Source organism: Vigna umbellata, chromosome 3 (genome assembly GCF_029865625.1).
Source record: "Vigna umbellata cultivar VRB3 chromosome 3, Vumbellata_1.0, whole genome shotgun sequence".
Taxonomy (NCBI): domain Eukaryota; kingdom Viridiplantae; phylum Streptophyta; class Magnoliopsida; order Fabales; family Fabaceae; genus Vigna; species Vigna umbellata.
Window position 1 is genome coordinate 22,653,906 of NC_142167.1, and position 17,500 is coordinate 22,671,405.

The following is a 17,500-nucleotide window of genomic DNA, read 5'->3' on the forward strand; positions in this document are numbered from 1 at the left end:
TTTGGACATCTAATCTTAATGTAATTTATATATTAATTTGATTAAGGACTTAGTGATTTAACATTAAGAACTTGCTTATAAGAAATTAGAATTAGTGTAATTTTGATGTGAATGTTTGAGTGAGATAAAATATATTGTATAAATTATTGCATTATTTTAATTTATGAAATATAATTTTAATAAAACTTTTAGTGAATATTTTATAACTTATATAATTTTATTGTTTAAAACATGAGATAAAATATATTGCGTAAATTATTGCATTATTTTAATTTATGAAATCTAATCTTCTTGATAAAAACTTTACTGAATCATTTTATAACTTATACAATTTTATTGTTTAAAACACGTTTCTGAATCAATCAATAACATTTATTATCGTTGAAATTAGTAAATAATTATAATTAAACAACTGCAAATCTTTTAAAAAAAAGGATACTTAAACTTTTATTTTACTGTTTATAACAATTTCACACACTTGTAAAATAATTAATAAGGTGTTAGACTCATTGTCGAGGGGATTTACGTGTTGCTGTTTAATCCAATTTTGCGTTATTTATTGATTTAGGCTTTTTCATTCGTTTGTAAATTGATTTTGTTTAAATTTTTGTATATTGATATATATATATATATATATATATATATATACGGGGTTTGCTAACGCGCGTAGTGTATATAATGGATTTTAAGTTTTAAGGTTAAGGGTATTTTAATAATTTTCATTCTCAAAAATATTCTCTTTCCTCTCAACCCTTTCTCTTTTCTCTTTCTCGCTCCAACCTTTTCTCTGTCATTCATACTGTAGTTCTTTGAAAAATCAGAAACACTTAGGCGCGTTAGGAAACCTTATATATATATATTTATTTATTTATTTATCCTGTACTTGCTTTATCTGTTTTATCTAAGTGTTTCTTGGCATAACAAGAACTGATAAACTTTTATTTGATCCAGAAATAAATAAAAAACCGTTTATATGTATAATAATAGAAGAAAACAGAATCGAAAAGCTAGAGAAGTTTTCCTCATATGTATCTATAGTCGGATAAATGCTAAATGTTTGTTTTCTCTTCACCTTTTTGCGTCTTTGGAACCAGTTGAAACTATGATAATTTTTTCTTTTATAAATTTTTAAACTATATGTTCAACTAACAATTTTAAAATGGGATTAGCTATTATACACAATAAAGTTAATTTTATGTACCTTGGAAAAAAAAGCATATTCAACCAAGGAAAAATAGGATTTTAGTGTCAAATTTATCTTTAGATCCTCGCCTTTCAAATGGATAAATTAGTTCTCCAACTTTTAAAAAACATGTAAAATTAGTTTGTTCTCATATTTAAACTAATATTTAATAAATATTTTTACTGTCCTAAAAGATTTTAAAAAAAGGATTAAAGTTATTTGCTTTCTAAACTTTTAGGACTATCTCATTAATTTAAGAATATAAAGACTGAAATGAATTATGTCAAATAGTATAAGGATTACAAATACATTTTTTTCATATATATATATATATATATATATATATAATATTATTTTATAACTTTATTAACAAAATACTATAAATATTTTACCGAAAGTATAAATCAATGTATGAAAAGAACTCTAGAATATCCCGTGCTTTAAACCAAATAGTTTCTATTATGTTTTGATAAATCAAATTAATATTGTTATTTTACATAAACCAATTATATATTTCATTGTACAGTATCGTTTTTAGTTCTTACACACCATGTCATTCATCTACGAATTTCGTATGAATTAAAAAAGCAAGGGGTTGACATAGACCACGTGTCTATAAAACAAATAATCTCATCTTCAATAGTAATTTCTTATAAATATTATATCAATGAACAAAAATATATATATCATAATATAGTTGTTAAAAAAATTCCTATATGAATGTTAAAATATTCTCTGAACTGAACTCATTTTTAATTTTATGAACTTAAAAAACCTTACATATTAATTTTCATTTGTTATAAATGAGCACGGGCTATGTTGGTAAATTGTAGTATTTTTCTCCAGATATATTATATAATTTATTTTAAAAATGATTATTAATTTTCTGAGAAATAATTATATAGAAACATATTATGTTATTTAGAGGAAAAAAATATATCATGCTTGAGAAATAAGAGTGTTGATATGATTATTGAGTGTGACTGAGAGGCTTAGAAGGAAGAGAGGTTGAAGTGAAGGAAGAAGCGAAGAAGGTTGTTTGTTAAGGAGAGAAGATTGAGATTAGGGTTTAGGGTTTAGTTTCAGTTAAGGAAGCGATGGAAGCGGCGGTGGTGGACGTCGGTTCTAAGCTTCTCAAAGTCGGTTTTGCAATTCCCGACCAGACTCCGGCCATGGTTTCCTTTCATTCCTCTCTCTCTCTCTCTCTCTCTCTCTCTCTCTCTCTCTATATGTGTGATTATAATAATCTAAGAATAGGGTTTTGCAAATGCTATCTATCTTCACTGATATGGACGGATACTTATAATAATAATTGATACATATATAGATACAATAATATAGCACGTGTACTTGAAATAATAGTCATAGAGATTTGAATTCCCGTCTTCCAGCTGGAACAATTTGGCGGTAAGTGAACATGATTATCTCTGAGAGCTTGCGTCTCGCTTGCTATGGAATTATTTTGCGAGGGCGAGAGTAAGTAAATTTTGCTTAATGAAATAGAGAATTTATAATCTCCAGCAGTGTATAGACTCTTGGTTATAGTTCATGAATCTCTTACTATCATGAAAAGTTTTTATGATATTCAGATATGTAAGTAGTCAGGGATGAACCGATTGCTATAGTAATTCGAGAGGAGGAGTCGATTCAGAAAGTTAAAATTCTTCTACTTTAGGCTCTAAAGGTGCTAAGAAATTCAATTTGAAAGGAAAATAAAAAAAGGATGAAAGAAAGGTAGCACAACATGTGAGGTTTAGTAGAAGCATCCAATTGGATGCTACGGGTATTAGCTTTATTCATTGACTTCTACTCTCCAGTGACTATAGCAAGCTTTGCCGATCACTAATGTCTTTGAATATTATGAGGTCGTCATGATATCAAAGTGTGAAGGCATAGATTCAAGATATATGGTTAATAGCTCATTGAGAGGTTCTTATTTACTGCTGCTGGGTGTTATAAATTTTCTATCTCATCGAACAAATTTACTTTCTCCCACTCACAGAATAACTTAATAGAAAGTGGGCAGAAAGCTCTGAAGACTAATAAGTGGTCTATCACCACCAAACTGTTACCATTTGAAAAAAAACATGAATTAAGGTGAGCATTCAAATCTCTTTAATTATTAATGCAATTATCTAGACTATTAGAGTATTGTATCTACGTGTGAGGGTATACATTATTGTTATTATCTGTCATAAACTAGACTATATGCATGGAAAATCTCCACACTTTGAGAGATTTCATCTCCTTTAATGCATAATTCTAATCCACTGTACAATTCTCAAGTATAACATTTGACTCACATCCATCTCGTCAATTTTAGTTTCCAACTATCTCAGAATGCCTCATTGAGCCTCTTTGTGTGACTCAGATAATTCCCACTAAAATGAAACAACTGCTTGATGATGGATCGGCCACTGATAGCTCACTGGCTGAAAATGTCACTGTTGATCCAGTTGTGCGGGGATTTATTAGAGATTGGGATGCCATTGAGGATTTGTTGCAGCATGTTTTATATACTGGTCTGGGATGGGAAATTGGCAATGAAGGTCAAATACTCTTTACAGATCCACTTTGTACCCCAAAGGTTTCTCAAACTTGCTTGCTTTCTCTTTTCCTGTACACGTTCATTCCTAGATATCCTTTTTCTATATAAGAATATGAATATGTATTATTCTTTGCTAGTTTTTTGTTTCCTTTCTACCTATCTGAACTAATCAGGCAACCTTTTGTTAAATGGAATTGCCACTAATAAGTTAGTATTATTGTTTTGCTAGTGTTATATATATCTTTTCTTAACTAGTATATATGTTATTGTTTTCCAACTTTCCAGGCCAACAAAGAACAGTTGGTGCAATTAATGTTTGAAACATTCAACATATCAGGGTTTTATGCTTCAGAACAAGCAGTGTTATCACTGTATGCTGTGGGACGTATCTCAGGCTGCACTGTTGATATTGGACATGGAAAAATAGGTATCCACGCCAGAAGCAATGGGAACTTTACTTGAATTGTGCAAATAGTGTCTGCATTGAATACATGGATGCTTTCAACTGCATGCTGTGTGAATCAAGCTGTCTATTTTTGATGTGGGAGTATGTTACCTCTAGCACTTAGCATGACGTGTTCTTGTACCACAGGGTCTGTGGGTAACAAGATATCTGACGTCCTGCCTTTTTGTTTTAGCTACAGAGTAACGAAATAATGATTTATTAATTTTCTTTATCTAATCTCAATAGTAAAATTAAATATCATCATCATATAATAAGTCCACTTGAAATTTAACAGATTCAAAATGATGAAACAGTTATTCTCCACTTCTTATATTCCAACATGTGTATATTCCTTATGTGTTACCAATTCTACCTCCCTTTTATGCTATATTCGTTGGGTTACTAGCTTTATCTTTGAATGGAAGGAATCGTGTGCTGAGGATCTTACCAAATAACATAACCTAGGCTCCTAGTATGAATTTATTGAAGTTTCACTCTTCCACCCAGCCAGTATTTTTTTGGTACATCTTGTTTTCCTAATGGAATCAAATTGAAAGACGAAGCTAGTAGTTTTCCTTAATGGAGCAAGGAAAATATTTAAAATTTATTGAAAAAGAAAGTTAAATACTCCCAAGATTAATACATTTCAATTACAATTTTTCTGATACTCTCTATTTTTTAAACTTAACTAGATAGTGTTCCAGTAATGAATGGATGGATGTCTGCTGAGTGTTTGTCTTCAAATATGAACATATTTTTGAGCTTATTTGTTGTTATATGTATCATTATTTTTTTTATGTGCCTAGATATTGCACCAGTAATTGAGGGTGCTGTTCACCATATTGCCTCAAGAAGATTTGAATTTGGAGGTATTGATCTAACTAATTTCCTAGCTCAAGAACTAGGCAAGACCAATCCAAAAGTAAATATCAGCCTGTCTGATGTGGAGAAAATGAAAGAGCAGTACTCATGCTGTGCTGTAGATGAGTTAGCTTATCAAAAGACCCAATATTTGTGTCCTGTGGAGGAGCATACCCTTCCTGATGGACAGGTCTGCTTTCTTAATTCCTCTGATAGTTTTGACTAGCAATACTGATTGATAGAAGGGAAGTAAAAGAAAATGAAAGAAAAGGTGAGATTAAGAATCAGTAAGCAGAGAATTGATTGATTTAAGCAAAACTTATGATGTGGTGACTGATGTTACATTGGAATACATTCTGTTTTCAACTTTCTGTGATTTACCAATTAAAATGTGATATTTTTAGCTTATCATGCAGCTTTCTTTTATTATGTTATAAAATATTTTAATCAGCCTTTTGGTGAAACCCTTTGTAAGTTCTCTGCATGCTCAAACTGTTAAAAGTTGTATCAGTAATTTTCACATTCCACAAGGAGAGGCTGTGTAACAGTTTGTCTTCCTGAGGATGTTGAGTTGGCTCTATTTAATGGTTCAGCTGCTTTTGTGTCTCAAAATTCTGGAGCAGCCTGAAGGTTATATAATTTTTAGACAAACAGGCTGGTTTGATAGGATAAAAATTACCAGAAAATCAACAACATTTGTTCCTTCACCCCAGTGTCAACAATGTGTGTTTATATTTAAGTTCCGTAAATGCATCTTCAATAATTTATTACTTATCTGAAAGTTGAATTATATTATAGGTGATACGAATTGGGAGAGAAAGATTTACGGTCGGGGAAGCTTTATTCCGGCCATGTCTATTGGGTTTAGAGGCTCATGGCATTGTTGATCAGCTTGTCCGTGCTATTTCAACTGTGTCATCTGATAATCAACGACAGCTGCTGGAGAATACGGTGGTTTGTGGTGCCACTTCATCTATGGCAGGTAAATTTTTGTCTGCATCAGTTCTGGTGAATTTAGGATAAGCTTGATATGAAGTTCTATTTTGTTATGCTTTTTGTTGTTTTTCCATCTAAAGACAATGTGCTTATATTTGGTTTGTCCATCATTATCTTTTAATTGTTATATCTTCTACTTTGAATGTAAGGGATCCTACTTCCTTTTAGATTAGAGTAGAATATAACCTAATATTCGACAAATAAATTCATATCATTTAGTTAGAAACTATGATACATACGGCTATTTGTCTCATCCTTGAAAATATAGGACACGATTGGTTGAGATATGTTTAGACATATATGAATATATATAGTTCACAAATAAAATTAATATTATTATATTTTTTAAAGAACATATTAAAATTGAAAATTACTAAATATTGTCTGATGTATATATAAATGGTGAGTGAGAATTGTTTCTATCTACATTTTGTGTCAAGTGTTTTTTAATTATGTGGTACTCAAATATCAAATCCGGAAAATGGTTTGCTGGAATAAATCATAAAAATTATATATTTTATGTTTGTTTAATGTTTGGAATAATATAAAAAAATTAAAAATAATGATAGTTAAGCACTAAAACGAAAAAAATTACTACAAAAAAAATTGTGACTGTTATATATATTAGTTGAATGTTAAATCTAAGGCTAGTTTAGGAAAATCGAATAGTGTGATCTTGGGGTGTGTTGTCTTGTACAACATGAGTAATAAAGTCTTACCCAAAGGACAATACAAATTTATAAAACAAGATTAACTGTACACCAACAAGTAATACTGTTAGCTTCTTAGCTCTTTTTGTCTTATCATTTTTAACTGCTTATTAACACTTTACTGATACGTAATTTTTAAGTGTATACAAACGTGTATCTGTGTCGGGTATGTCGTAGACACGGACGGATACACAGGCCTGATCCATGTATTAGTGAATCACAGGTTAGTAACTTGGATAGGAGCCAATAAAGTTTGAAATTTAACAAACTTCTCAAATCACAGAAATTAGTAATTAGACTCGGGAATTCAGAAGAAAGATAGAAATCACTGAATAAAAAGGTGACCTAGTGCACGAGGTTCCCACAAAGCTGGGTTTTTGCGAGGATAGATGAACATAGAATCTTGGCAAGTGGAAAGGCCGTTTCTAGGATTTCATATGTAAACTCCTGCTCACAAGGTTGTTCTTGCTACTGTTTCATTAAGGGCCTCCCTGAAATTACACGGCATGCAGGCTAGTCATTATATTTTCAGCTCCCTGTTCTCTTCCTCTCATTCATTACATTCCTCACTTGGTCCTGCAGTGTCCAACAAAGCTGTATGGGGCTTCCTAACGTATTTTTGAAATAATATTTATATATGGAAATTCTAATATGAACTTTTCTGGTGGAATTTCCTTTAGGCCACAATAAAATATGATAAACAGTTTTAATTGTGTATGCTTAATATTTGCGTATTGAGGTAGAAATGCCAATATTTTATATTCCCTTTTTTCTTTATTTCACAGAATCTGGATTTACTTCCCTACTTTTATAAATAGTTATTATATGGAATTTAAGTTTTACATTTTTTTGCCGATGGAATTTAGGTTTTTATTTATTGCCAGTGAACTCCAATTATGTTTTACATCAAGATATTCATATTTCTACTGACAATATTGGCTTTATCTTACACCACTTAAATTTCCTATCTATGCCAATGCTGTTTCTTATTTACTTCTGACGGGCTAATATGACACTTCTCATTGCCAGGTTTTGAAGAGAGATTTCAGAAAGAATCTAGCTTAAGTTCATCTGCCGTTCAACCTACCCTTGTTAAGGTAATTTGGTTATCTAAAAGTGACTTGAAATTTATAACAACTTAAAATAACGTTAAAAACCTTAAAGATACTATTAGTATTCTTGTTTTAACTAATCTTGTCACTGGTGGATAATCTCTGGCTTATTGCAGCCTCCAGAATATATGCCAGAAAATTTAACCATGTATTCTGCTTGGGTGGGAGGTGCAATACTTGCGAAAGTGGTATTCCCTCAAAATCAGCATATAACCAAGGCAGACTATGATGAAACCGGACCTTCCATTATTCACCGGAAATGCTTCTGAAAGTATTCATCTCCAGGATTTCAACAATTGTTTATTCCGCTGCTTGTACCGCTACTGTAACATATCGTATCCTGTAGATTTTAAATGCTTGATGTCCATGTGCGTGTATATTGTAAAAGCTGTAGCAATCTCCATTAAGGCAAATCTTCTCACTCTTTCTCCCCTCCAAAAAAATTCTTCTCACCATCGTGAGTTCCTAAGTTGCAGTAGAAGATTTCCATGAATACTTGTTCCTCAGAAATGTATATATGTGGAAGCTTGCATATCTTTTGCAATGTGGATATCCTTGTAAAATATTCATTTTCTTTGTAACCTTGTAGGCTGTGGCTACTGGCTACATCCCTTGTAGAACCCCTTGTTCCTATAATAGTTTTGTATTTTATGGATTATTAACATTCTCTTTAATAATGTTTTGTTAAATAGTTTAAAAGGAAATTATATGCAAGGCTTCTTTACAACTTTCCCATCGTAACTGCAGTACCACAGCTGTTATAACTTTACTATGGTTTCATGCAATAAGTGCTGTAAAATGAGATTGTAAGATTGGCTTGACTTGCACCTAAAAATGCATCCACGTCCCAAGCACTACCTTCTGCTACTAATTTCTTATTAGATCTTGTCCAACCCAATATTTGAGGGCCCCTCCACATCATCTTATACTCGTACAACCAGAATGAATTCGTTTCTCTTTATTACTCAATCCATCGACCTTGCTTCGTTTTCTAACGTGTCTATCACACCATTGTAAAGTCTGGTTCTAGTATTCTACCAATAAAAAAGTATTCCACATTCTATTCCTTTATTCTAGTGTAAATTTTTATTTCTTTTGGTATTGATTAATTCTAGGATCTCTAACATGAAGATGGCATCCAGAGAGAGAGAAGCATAGATATAATGAAAAGAGAAATAATAAATGTTAATGGAGCATTTGATAAACATATTTGGCTGTTTTACCTTACACTTTCAATCATTTCACCCTGCATTCCAAATTCTTTTAAAATTCTAAAACTGTTCTCTACCATTCAAAAAATTCTACACTTTACTTTTTGTGCCTTATCATATTTCAAAATTCAATCAAAATTTTTTTTCTATCAGATTTTTTGAAATCCAATGAAAATTTTTTCATTTTCTTCGTCAGATTTCAAAATTAGAGGAAGAATTTTTTTAAAGATTTTATTAGATTTAATGAAGAAAAAAATCTTTTATCAGATTTCAAAAATTCTAAAGAAAAAATCTTTTATCAAATTTTGAAATTCGATAAAAATATATATAATTTCTTAGATTATTTTAAAAAATTGAAGGTAGAGGATGAAATATTTGGAAACCTAAGTAAAACAGCCACGTATGTTCATATAAATAACATCTTGACTTGAACCACGTCGTTGATGAATTATGTTTAACAATCAAACAGAATTGACACGTATATTTTATTCCAGAAGAGTAACTTCAGATGATAAGATAGCTATACTTAGAAAAGTAAAAATACCCAACAGGAAGAAGTATACCCGTTTCAATTATCACCCATTTCAGATGAGTATCGGATTCTCATCACATCGGTGTACATAAGAAAAGGGTTCAGAATTTTTTTTATTCTAGATCTGTACAATTATTTTTAATAAAACAAAAACATTCAAAAATAGTAAATATCAAGGATCACGATCATTTTCAATGCAATTCCCAATTATTTATAATTTCAAAAGACAAACACACAATAAAAAAAAAAAGAAAGGAAAAATAAAACACCCCACAAATGTATATTCCTTTTTGTACCATAGGAACTATACTACAGAGGATATCATTTTCGGATATATCTCTTTATCTTTGCTGCCCCTTTTTGAGTAGGAAATGTTACCCAATGAATTTCGAAGTCCATTGCACAGGTTCTCTCTGAAGTTGAAAGAAGCTAAAAAACAAACAAAAGTGTCACTTGTATAATGGGACCAGTCTACAAACGGAAGGAGCAAGAGGAATGCTTCAATTCACACATCGCACTCCAACCACCAATTTTCTCTTATAAATAAAAAGCTATGGACCAAGTGGATGGGGTCCGTGAAAAATAATCATAAACAATCTATGCAATTTAATGATGTAGTCAATGGATCTTTCAGGGAAATATTCAAACTTCACTAAATTTAGTATTATTCAATGGATTTTGAACATGCACGTTTCATGCTTAATGATGTAGAATCTTTAAATTTCCACGCAAGAGAGACTACTTTTGCTTGATTTTTTGCTGTTCTACACGTTCTTTATGCAAATTGATGGTGAACATCTAAGATCATAGCACCTCCCCAATTTCCCAACTTTGTCTTGATGCAACCTTCTGATGGTTGGGAACATATTCCTGAAAGAAACAAAAATAAACAAGAAAAATTGTTACCTGAAAATACAACTTTATTTTCTTGTCCTCTTACACAATTCAGAAAGGAGTTCAACCAGAAAGTTTATCTTGTCATGATCATAATCAGCATGTTTGGAGTACTGTCATACCTCCATTTTCTTTAACAGTTCTTCTGCTGTGTCTGCTATGACTACAATATGCCTTGCAGAGTTGTCTATAAAACCCTCTTCCACTCCCTTGTCAAATAAGGTCAACAAGCTGTTGAAATACCCATCTACATTCAACAAACCCACCTACAGATTCACAGTTACAGTGTCAATTATTATTAACAAATTGAAGATGTCAAAAACCCATATCCATAATTCAGTTTGATCTGTGTTTGTTTCGTTAAAAAGACAACCTTTCTAAACATTTTCAGCTTCTCAAGCTTCATGTTCTGATTTACAAAACATATTAGAGCTCACTAACGTTTCTTGAGTTTTCAGCAGACTTTATGAATCCTTAAAACTTGCAAACATATTCAGGTAGACGAGGATAATCTTACTGGTTTATCATGTATCCCTAGTTGGGACCAGGCTATCACCTCCAGCAACTCTTCCATGGTTCCATAGCCTCCTGAACAGTTTGATACTTTGATTTAGTTTATATATAATATATATGTGAAGTTACTATAAGAATGTTTCGATATGGAAAAGAACTTTGAAATTTTGTCTATAATATACCAGGAAGAGCAATGAATGCATCAGCATGTTTAGCCATCACTGACTTCCTTTCATGCATATTTGCAACTGTTTTCACTTCTCCAAAAGTTTCCCCAGATATCTAATTGCAGGCTTTGGTCAGTGTAAGCCTTTCATGATGAATAGTTCAGATTGAAAGAAGCAGACGATGATGATAGTAATCAAGGATGAAAAAACAATTGTACCTCACGAGGCAGCAGAGCTTTAGGAATCACACTAACAAGGAAAAGATAAAGAATGAATTTCGTGAATCAAAAAGGAAACTGATATGATCTATCAAGAAAAGTAAAAAACAGTACCCAAGAACATGACCACCTCCCTTTTGCACAGTTTGAGAGATCAAACCCATTAGTCCTAATCTTCCTCCTCCATAAACCAAATCAATCTTCCTTTCAACCTACCCAAAAAAATTGAACAAACAAACAAACACATGCAAGAGTTGATCAAGGGAGAATAACTATACCAGAGACAACCCTATTCATGAATTGCCAAGTAAAAATAATACAAAAACAATCACCAGCAATTCACCAAGCACATGAGCTGCATCACTGAATGAAGACCTATATCCCACCCTACTTCCACAGAAGACACATATTCTTTGGAACCTTCTTTCCTGCTTATTTTCTGCTGACACCTTTACTTCTTCCATCCTTTCAATAGTAGTGGAGAGAAGGTATAATCCTGAAAGAAAGAGCATATATATATATATATGATATAGATACAGTAGATAGATAAAAGTGAGTGTGCTTTAGCTTTAGGGTAACAGAAAGAGACACCCTTTTGAAGAAACTACAGAATTGGAAATTTTATCTAAAGACAGCATTCTGCCTCATTGAAAAGAACTTGGCTTGAAAAGACCCTTCTTCTTCATCTTGTATTATTTTTGTCAACTCTCTTATCACTGCTTCTAATAAATAATCTTAATATACTGCGCTGACCAATCACCACTACAATATTTCTGCACACCATGCTGAATTACCGTGCAAGGAATGTCTTTGTTCAATCAAAACCAAGCTATGTTCAACTTTACAAGCAACAGTTACCTCCATTCAATCAAATCAATCTTCCTTTTTTCTTTTAAAACTATATTTAATTCCATTTACTCTTTACCGTGTGGATAGTGATATCTTTTTTAATTAAATATATTTATATTCTTTAAAGTTGAAAGTAAAATTAAAATTTGTATTTGTTTTTTAATATATTTTTTTAGTGTTAATTCGTAGTTGATTTTAATTAAAAGTGATAAATAATAGATCGTTTGATCGGAATTGCTTGATCCATAACTTTACTTTGTCCGTTTTCGAAAACGTCAATGGAGTTCGTTACCTCGTACGGACAAAGACAAAACTCTTTACGACATGGATAAGAAAGGTAAAGAAATTGACCTAATTACTTTCAATTGCGCTGCACCACACAAATATAGAATGTGTAACTTTTTAGAGTCTATCAGCTAACTTTCAATTTTGCCTGTTTGGTATGTAATACAAATTTATATGCAAAAATATAAATTTTATTTATTTAATAAAAAAATTTCGTATTCAATTTTATTACATGTGATAAAAAATAATTTCAAACTTAATTTAATATCACAAAATTGATTTATAAAATAAAATTTACATTTATTTATATATTATAAATTGATTTTATCTTTTATTAATATAAAATTTTTAATTATATGAAAAAATAAATAAAATTGCAGGATGAATGTAAGTTTATAAAATTAATTTCCAATGTAATAAATTGGAGATGTTCATGACAAAAAAAAATGTAATATGGATTGAATATGTAAATGTAACTAATTTGAAATAAGTCCAAATTCACCCAAACAAAAAAGTACAAGGCATTTCTTCAACTATTAAATAATGGAAAAATCTTTAAAACTAATAACTTTTTATAATCTATGCATCCAATAAAATATATATAAAAGAAAAATCTCTATTTTCTACACCAGTAGAGAGTAAATACTTAAACATTTTATATACAACAACCAAATATCTAATAAAGTTATGTACATAATACTCAAACACTTTATATACTTAACTTTTATACATAATCCGTTTTTAAAAAATATAGTTATGTGATTAAATTGGTTAATAGCCAACTTTACACACCAAATGAATAAACTCACAAGTTACACAGGCTACACAGTTCTTCCTACATCTCCATAATTTCAACTTGTAACCTCATAAATATTTAAATTCTGAAATATATAATTTTAAATGTATTTTTTATTTTAGAATATAAAGTAAAAAGTAAATTTAAATTGTAAAATTTGAAATATAAATGTATTTAATCTGAAATACAACTTTTACATTTCACATTCTGATTTCCTAAATACGAAAAGCTATATTGATATCAAATTATGCATTGTTGTACTAAGATCAGCGAATGTGCGCGTTAATGTGAAACATGAGCGACGGAATCATCAATTGGGTGCCAGTATCGGTTGAAAAACCAAACGGAATCAGCCTCTACGGCAATTCCATCTTGATTTCGGTTCCAGCTGTAGTGAGCATGCGTTCGGTTCTTTATGGAAAACATGGCATGTCCAAAGCTGGCTTCTCGGTATGCAGAATACTCTGGTTGTGGTTCTGTCATGCTGCAGATCAAACGTTGTTCATGTCAAACTTTGTAAATACATGTTCAAGCTTAATAACATAAAAGTAAGGAGAAATGTGACAAGAATCATCATGTTACGTTCAATGAGCTTACCTTGTTGCTAAACCTTCAAGGTTTCCTCCATCACCAATGGTGATATATACAGGAGCTGATTGATCTTTTACAGGAGTGCAAATGCCATTCACAACGTTGTATGCAATGTTAGAAACACGTTCCTGATACATAGCAGCCCATTAATCATATACCCATTCGAAAGAGATTATTGAAATGAATTTCAGAAGCATTAGAAATTTCAGATGAAGTCAAATTCTAGCACTTACAGATCGTTCGTAGGCATGAACATGACCAGCAAACACAACATCAACCTTGTACTTCACAAACCAGGCTTCGTACATTACTCTCATTGTTTCCCCTTCCATGTAGTGATAATTGTAGCTATTGTACCAAGGTGAATGCATGAGAACAATCAACCAAGGAGTCTCTGTCCTGTTAACTTTCGGTAGCTCCTGTTCAAGCCATTTATATTGCGGCGTATATTTGCCTGAGAATAACGAAGATGATTATAACAAAAGGGCTACCAATTTCAAAGTAGGTGTGCATTTAATCCAATAAAAGAACAGAGTGGCAGAAGTAAGCAACTTAACTTTATATGTTTGAATAGACACACACACACAGATTATTAAGGTAAATGTCGTTGGTCAGGAACTTAAGGACACCGACATCATGCTTTTAGATAAACAACAACGTTCCACATTAAGTTGATACATACATATAGATAGATGCAGGCGTAAGTGCCGAAATTATTTAGCATTATTTTATTTCTGTGTTGTAAATTATAGCTAATTCCTAAGTGAAGTTATTACAAACAGAACTGAGTTAATCTGAAATCATAGAATTAAGCAGTGTTGTCTACAAAATTATGTATAATGAAAAACACATAGGAGGGAATTACCATATGATGAATATGAGGACAAGACAATTATGTGTGCTGAGGCTCTCTTGATAGAATACCAGAAGGGTGAAGTGCTCTGAGATGCTTTGTAAGGAACATGGTAACGATGGGAATAAGGCTTGAAAGGTACGGTTTCCCCCTGCAAGAAAGTGTTCATCTATGTTAAAAACTCTATTCTTACCAACATTTGGACTGGGAAAATGCATTACACCAAAGTTAAGATTTAATGTTGAAAAACACACAAGTTTTTCAGATAGTTGAAACCAGATAAAGTGAATTGGTTTGAGAAGCTTACAATATCTGGAGCAAAATCAATTTCATGGTTCCCTGCAGTCCAAATCCAAGGTTGATATGCAACACTTCTTTCTGTAAACCTTCCCCAAGTATCCCACCTCACATTATCATGATTCGGGTAGTTATCAGCATAAGAGAGGTCTCCAACAAACAGTACAGTTTCTCCTTTTCTTGGACTCAACTCATAGTGAGAAAGAGTCACATTTGAATCAAAACTCTGACCAAGATCCCCTACAAATAATGCCACACCAGTTTACAACAAACATATAGCACTTTTTTATCTCAAATTAATAAAACACACTAACCTATAAGACCAAATGTGTATGGTACATCAGGTCCAATTTCAGGTGGAGTTACAAACCAAAACTGCCGTGTTGTGTTCCCAAGTCCAACTTCGTAGTAGTATTTGGTGTTGTACTGCCACAAAACAAGCACACATATCAGCAATTTATTCACAAACCAAAATGCCCTTTTTCTTTTCTCTCACAAGCTTCTCTTCCTTGTTCTGCATCTGGACAACAAACAACATAACATTTAAAAAATGGAAAGGAGAAGTACCTCTAAATCTCCGATGGTGGTGTGGTGAATAAACCCAGATGAGTAATTGAAGAACCTATAAGTAACAATTTTTCCTTCTGCAATCTTCTTCTTCCCACTGTTCTCACTCCAGTAACGCACTGCACTCGACCCCGGTTCATCCATCGTCACCCATGACACTATCATCCCCCTCCCCACAAGGTCTCCTTGCGTTATATGAACCTTATGCATAGCAGCCATTTTCATTGATTCAATTCAAACAAAAGAAAACTCCTAAAGGGTCACAAAATGGAAAAGTATCGAAAAGAGAATTTGAATTTCATCTCCAAAATATGTATCCTAAAGAATCCTATGGAATATCATATCAACTCGCTTTGTTATAGTGAAATTCCAATTCTAAAACACAAAAAACAGTTCAAGTAACGGATGAAGCGGCAGCACAGTAATTGATCAACTAAGCAAAGAATCATTCACCGTTTTCCTCAACTCTAGAGTATGTCCTCTCCTATCTTACACCAACATAATATTTAACCAAATTAGAAAAAAAGGGAAACCCAGATAAGCATGTACCTGCTGTGGAGCATTATAACCAGGAGGAACAGAAAATACATCACTGTCAAGTGACATATCCACAGATTTCTCGGTTTTCCTAACGAAGAAGCTGCTTGAGCCTCCATTACACACCACAACCACATTCAGAACCAAAGTTAAAGCCAAGAGAACCTCCACAACACCCATTTTGCTCGAATCCTACCGATCCAAGTCCCAACCCTCGATGGCCTATTTATTGTTTCAATTCTTTGCAATCAACGAAACAATAATAATAACAAGAAGGGTGGTTGTGAATGGCATATAGCAAGGAATATTCCGATCGAGGGTCAACGTCACAATGGGCCCATAAAGCTTGGAACTTGCATAGTTTTCTTGCATGTATATTTCTTTCGGTTCTCTCTATCTCTCACACCCAAACTTCTTCATCCTTTTTCTTTTTCTCTTTCTCTTTCTCTTCCAACTTCCATGAAAAAGAAATTGTTCATCAGATTTCTGTGTGTTTGTTTCAAGTGAATTACTCTGTGTGAGGAAGCTGGTCTTGTCGGCGCATTCATGAGCAGTAATATGGTGCATGCAATTACACATTCATCCTTAATTTAGTAATATTTTATTCTCATTAGGTGGCAAAATGTTGTCCTTAATGTTCACGTGACTTCGAAGATTATCCCCGATAATTTATTGTTTAGTTTAATTTATTTTTAATTTACTAAATAAATCTAAATTTGAAATTAAATTGGAAACATATAAATTAAACAACGTGAATGATTAAAAATGACTTACATATTTTATAATTACTTTTGACTAGATCCTTTAAATATATATTATAGATTTCCTTCTTTCGTACTTATTGCATTTACTTTGTCACGTGCTTCTTCTTCTCTTTTTATTAGATAATTTAGTTGTTGTCTGTTAAAAGAAAATTTTCAAAGTGGTTTTTAAAATTTTAGATCTTTAACTCAATATTCTGACACTTGTGGAAGAGATTTGTAGTTATTTTAGTCCAAATTTAATATTGTAGTTCGATATATATTAGGATAATCATACTTTAACAATATTTTTTTGACAATATTTTAATTTTATATATGTGTTATTATGTGATTGGTCTAGGTTGATGTTTATGAATATTATTATTAATTGTGAATAATTTTAAATCAGTCATAGAATAACACATAAATAATGTTAAAATTTAAAAAAAATTATCAAAATATCATTATGTAGATTAATATCTGTCGTGCTAGTAAGAGTTTATTACTTTCATTACAGCATGTAATTATGTGTACGACCAATCATATAAAAATGTATACTTAAAAGGAATGAAAAGGCTGAAAAATAATCAAGGAA

The 17,500-nt window shown here is 31.8% G+C and overlaps 3 protein-coding genes across 4 annotated transcripts; 1 reads left to right on the forward strand and 2 right to left on the reverse strand.

Moving 5' to 3' along the window:
* Positions 1-2,132: 2,132 nt before the first annotated feature.
* LOC124828048 (actin-related protein 7-like) lies at positions 2,133-8,513 on the forward strand. Its single transcript, XM_047301263.2, has 7 exons — positions 2,133-2,358; positions 3,555-3,770; positions 4,017-4,158; positions 4,983-5,227; positions 5,836-6,019; positions 7,773-7,840; positions 7,972-8,513. The coding sequence occupies exons 1-7, from the start codon at positions 2,281-2,283 to the stop codon at positions 8,122-8,124; spliced, it is 1,086 nt and encodes a 361-aa protein (XP_047157219.1). The 5' UTR covers positions 2,133-2,280; the 3' UTR covers positions 8,125-8,513.
* A 1,272-nt stretch (positions 8,514-9,785) lies between these two features.
* On the reverse strand, positions 9,786-12,113 carry LOC124828050 (cytokinin riboside 5'-monophosphate phosphoribohydrolase LOG1-like). 2 transcript variants are annotated; one of them, XM_088109125.1, is made up of 8 exons: positions 11,982-12,113; positions 11,723-11,886; positions 11,505-11,602; positions 11,391-11,421; positions 11,188-11,287; positions 11,010-11,080; positions 10,615-10,758; positions 9,786-10,468 (listed from the first exon to the last, which is right to left on the reverse strand). In XM_088109125.1, exons 2-8 carry the CDS (start codon positions 11,852-11,854, stop codon positions 10,403-10,405), a joined length of 642 nt encoding a protein of 213 aa, XP_087965251.1. In that variant the 5' UTR covers positions 11,855-11,886; positions 11,982-12,113; the 3' UTR covers positions 9,786-10,402. The 2 variants fall into 2 exon arrangements, with proteins under 2 accessions (XP_087965251.1, XP_047157222.1); XM_047301266.2 differs by having other exon boundaries at positions 11,723-12,113.
* Positions 12,114-13,446: 1,333 nt separating this feature from the next.
* On the reverse strand, positions 13,447-16,682 carry LOC124828046 (purple acid phosphatase). The gene is made up of 8 exons (XM_047301260.2): positions 16,178-16,682; positions 15,629-15,829; positions 15,376-15,487; positions 15,072-15,301; positions 14,777-14,915; positions 14,145-14,365; positions 13,918-14,039; positions 13,447-13,804 (listed from the first exon to the last, which is right to left on the reverse strand). Exons 1-8 carry the CDS (start codon positions 16,343-16,345, stop codon positions 13,603-13,605), a joined length of 1,395 nt encoding a protein of 464 aa, XP_047157216.1. The 5' UTR covers positions 16,346-16,682; the 3' UTR covers positions 13,447-13,602.
* Positions 16,683-17,500: the final 818 nt, after the last annotated feature.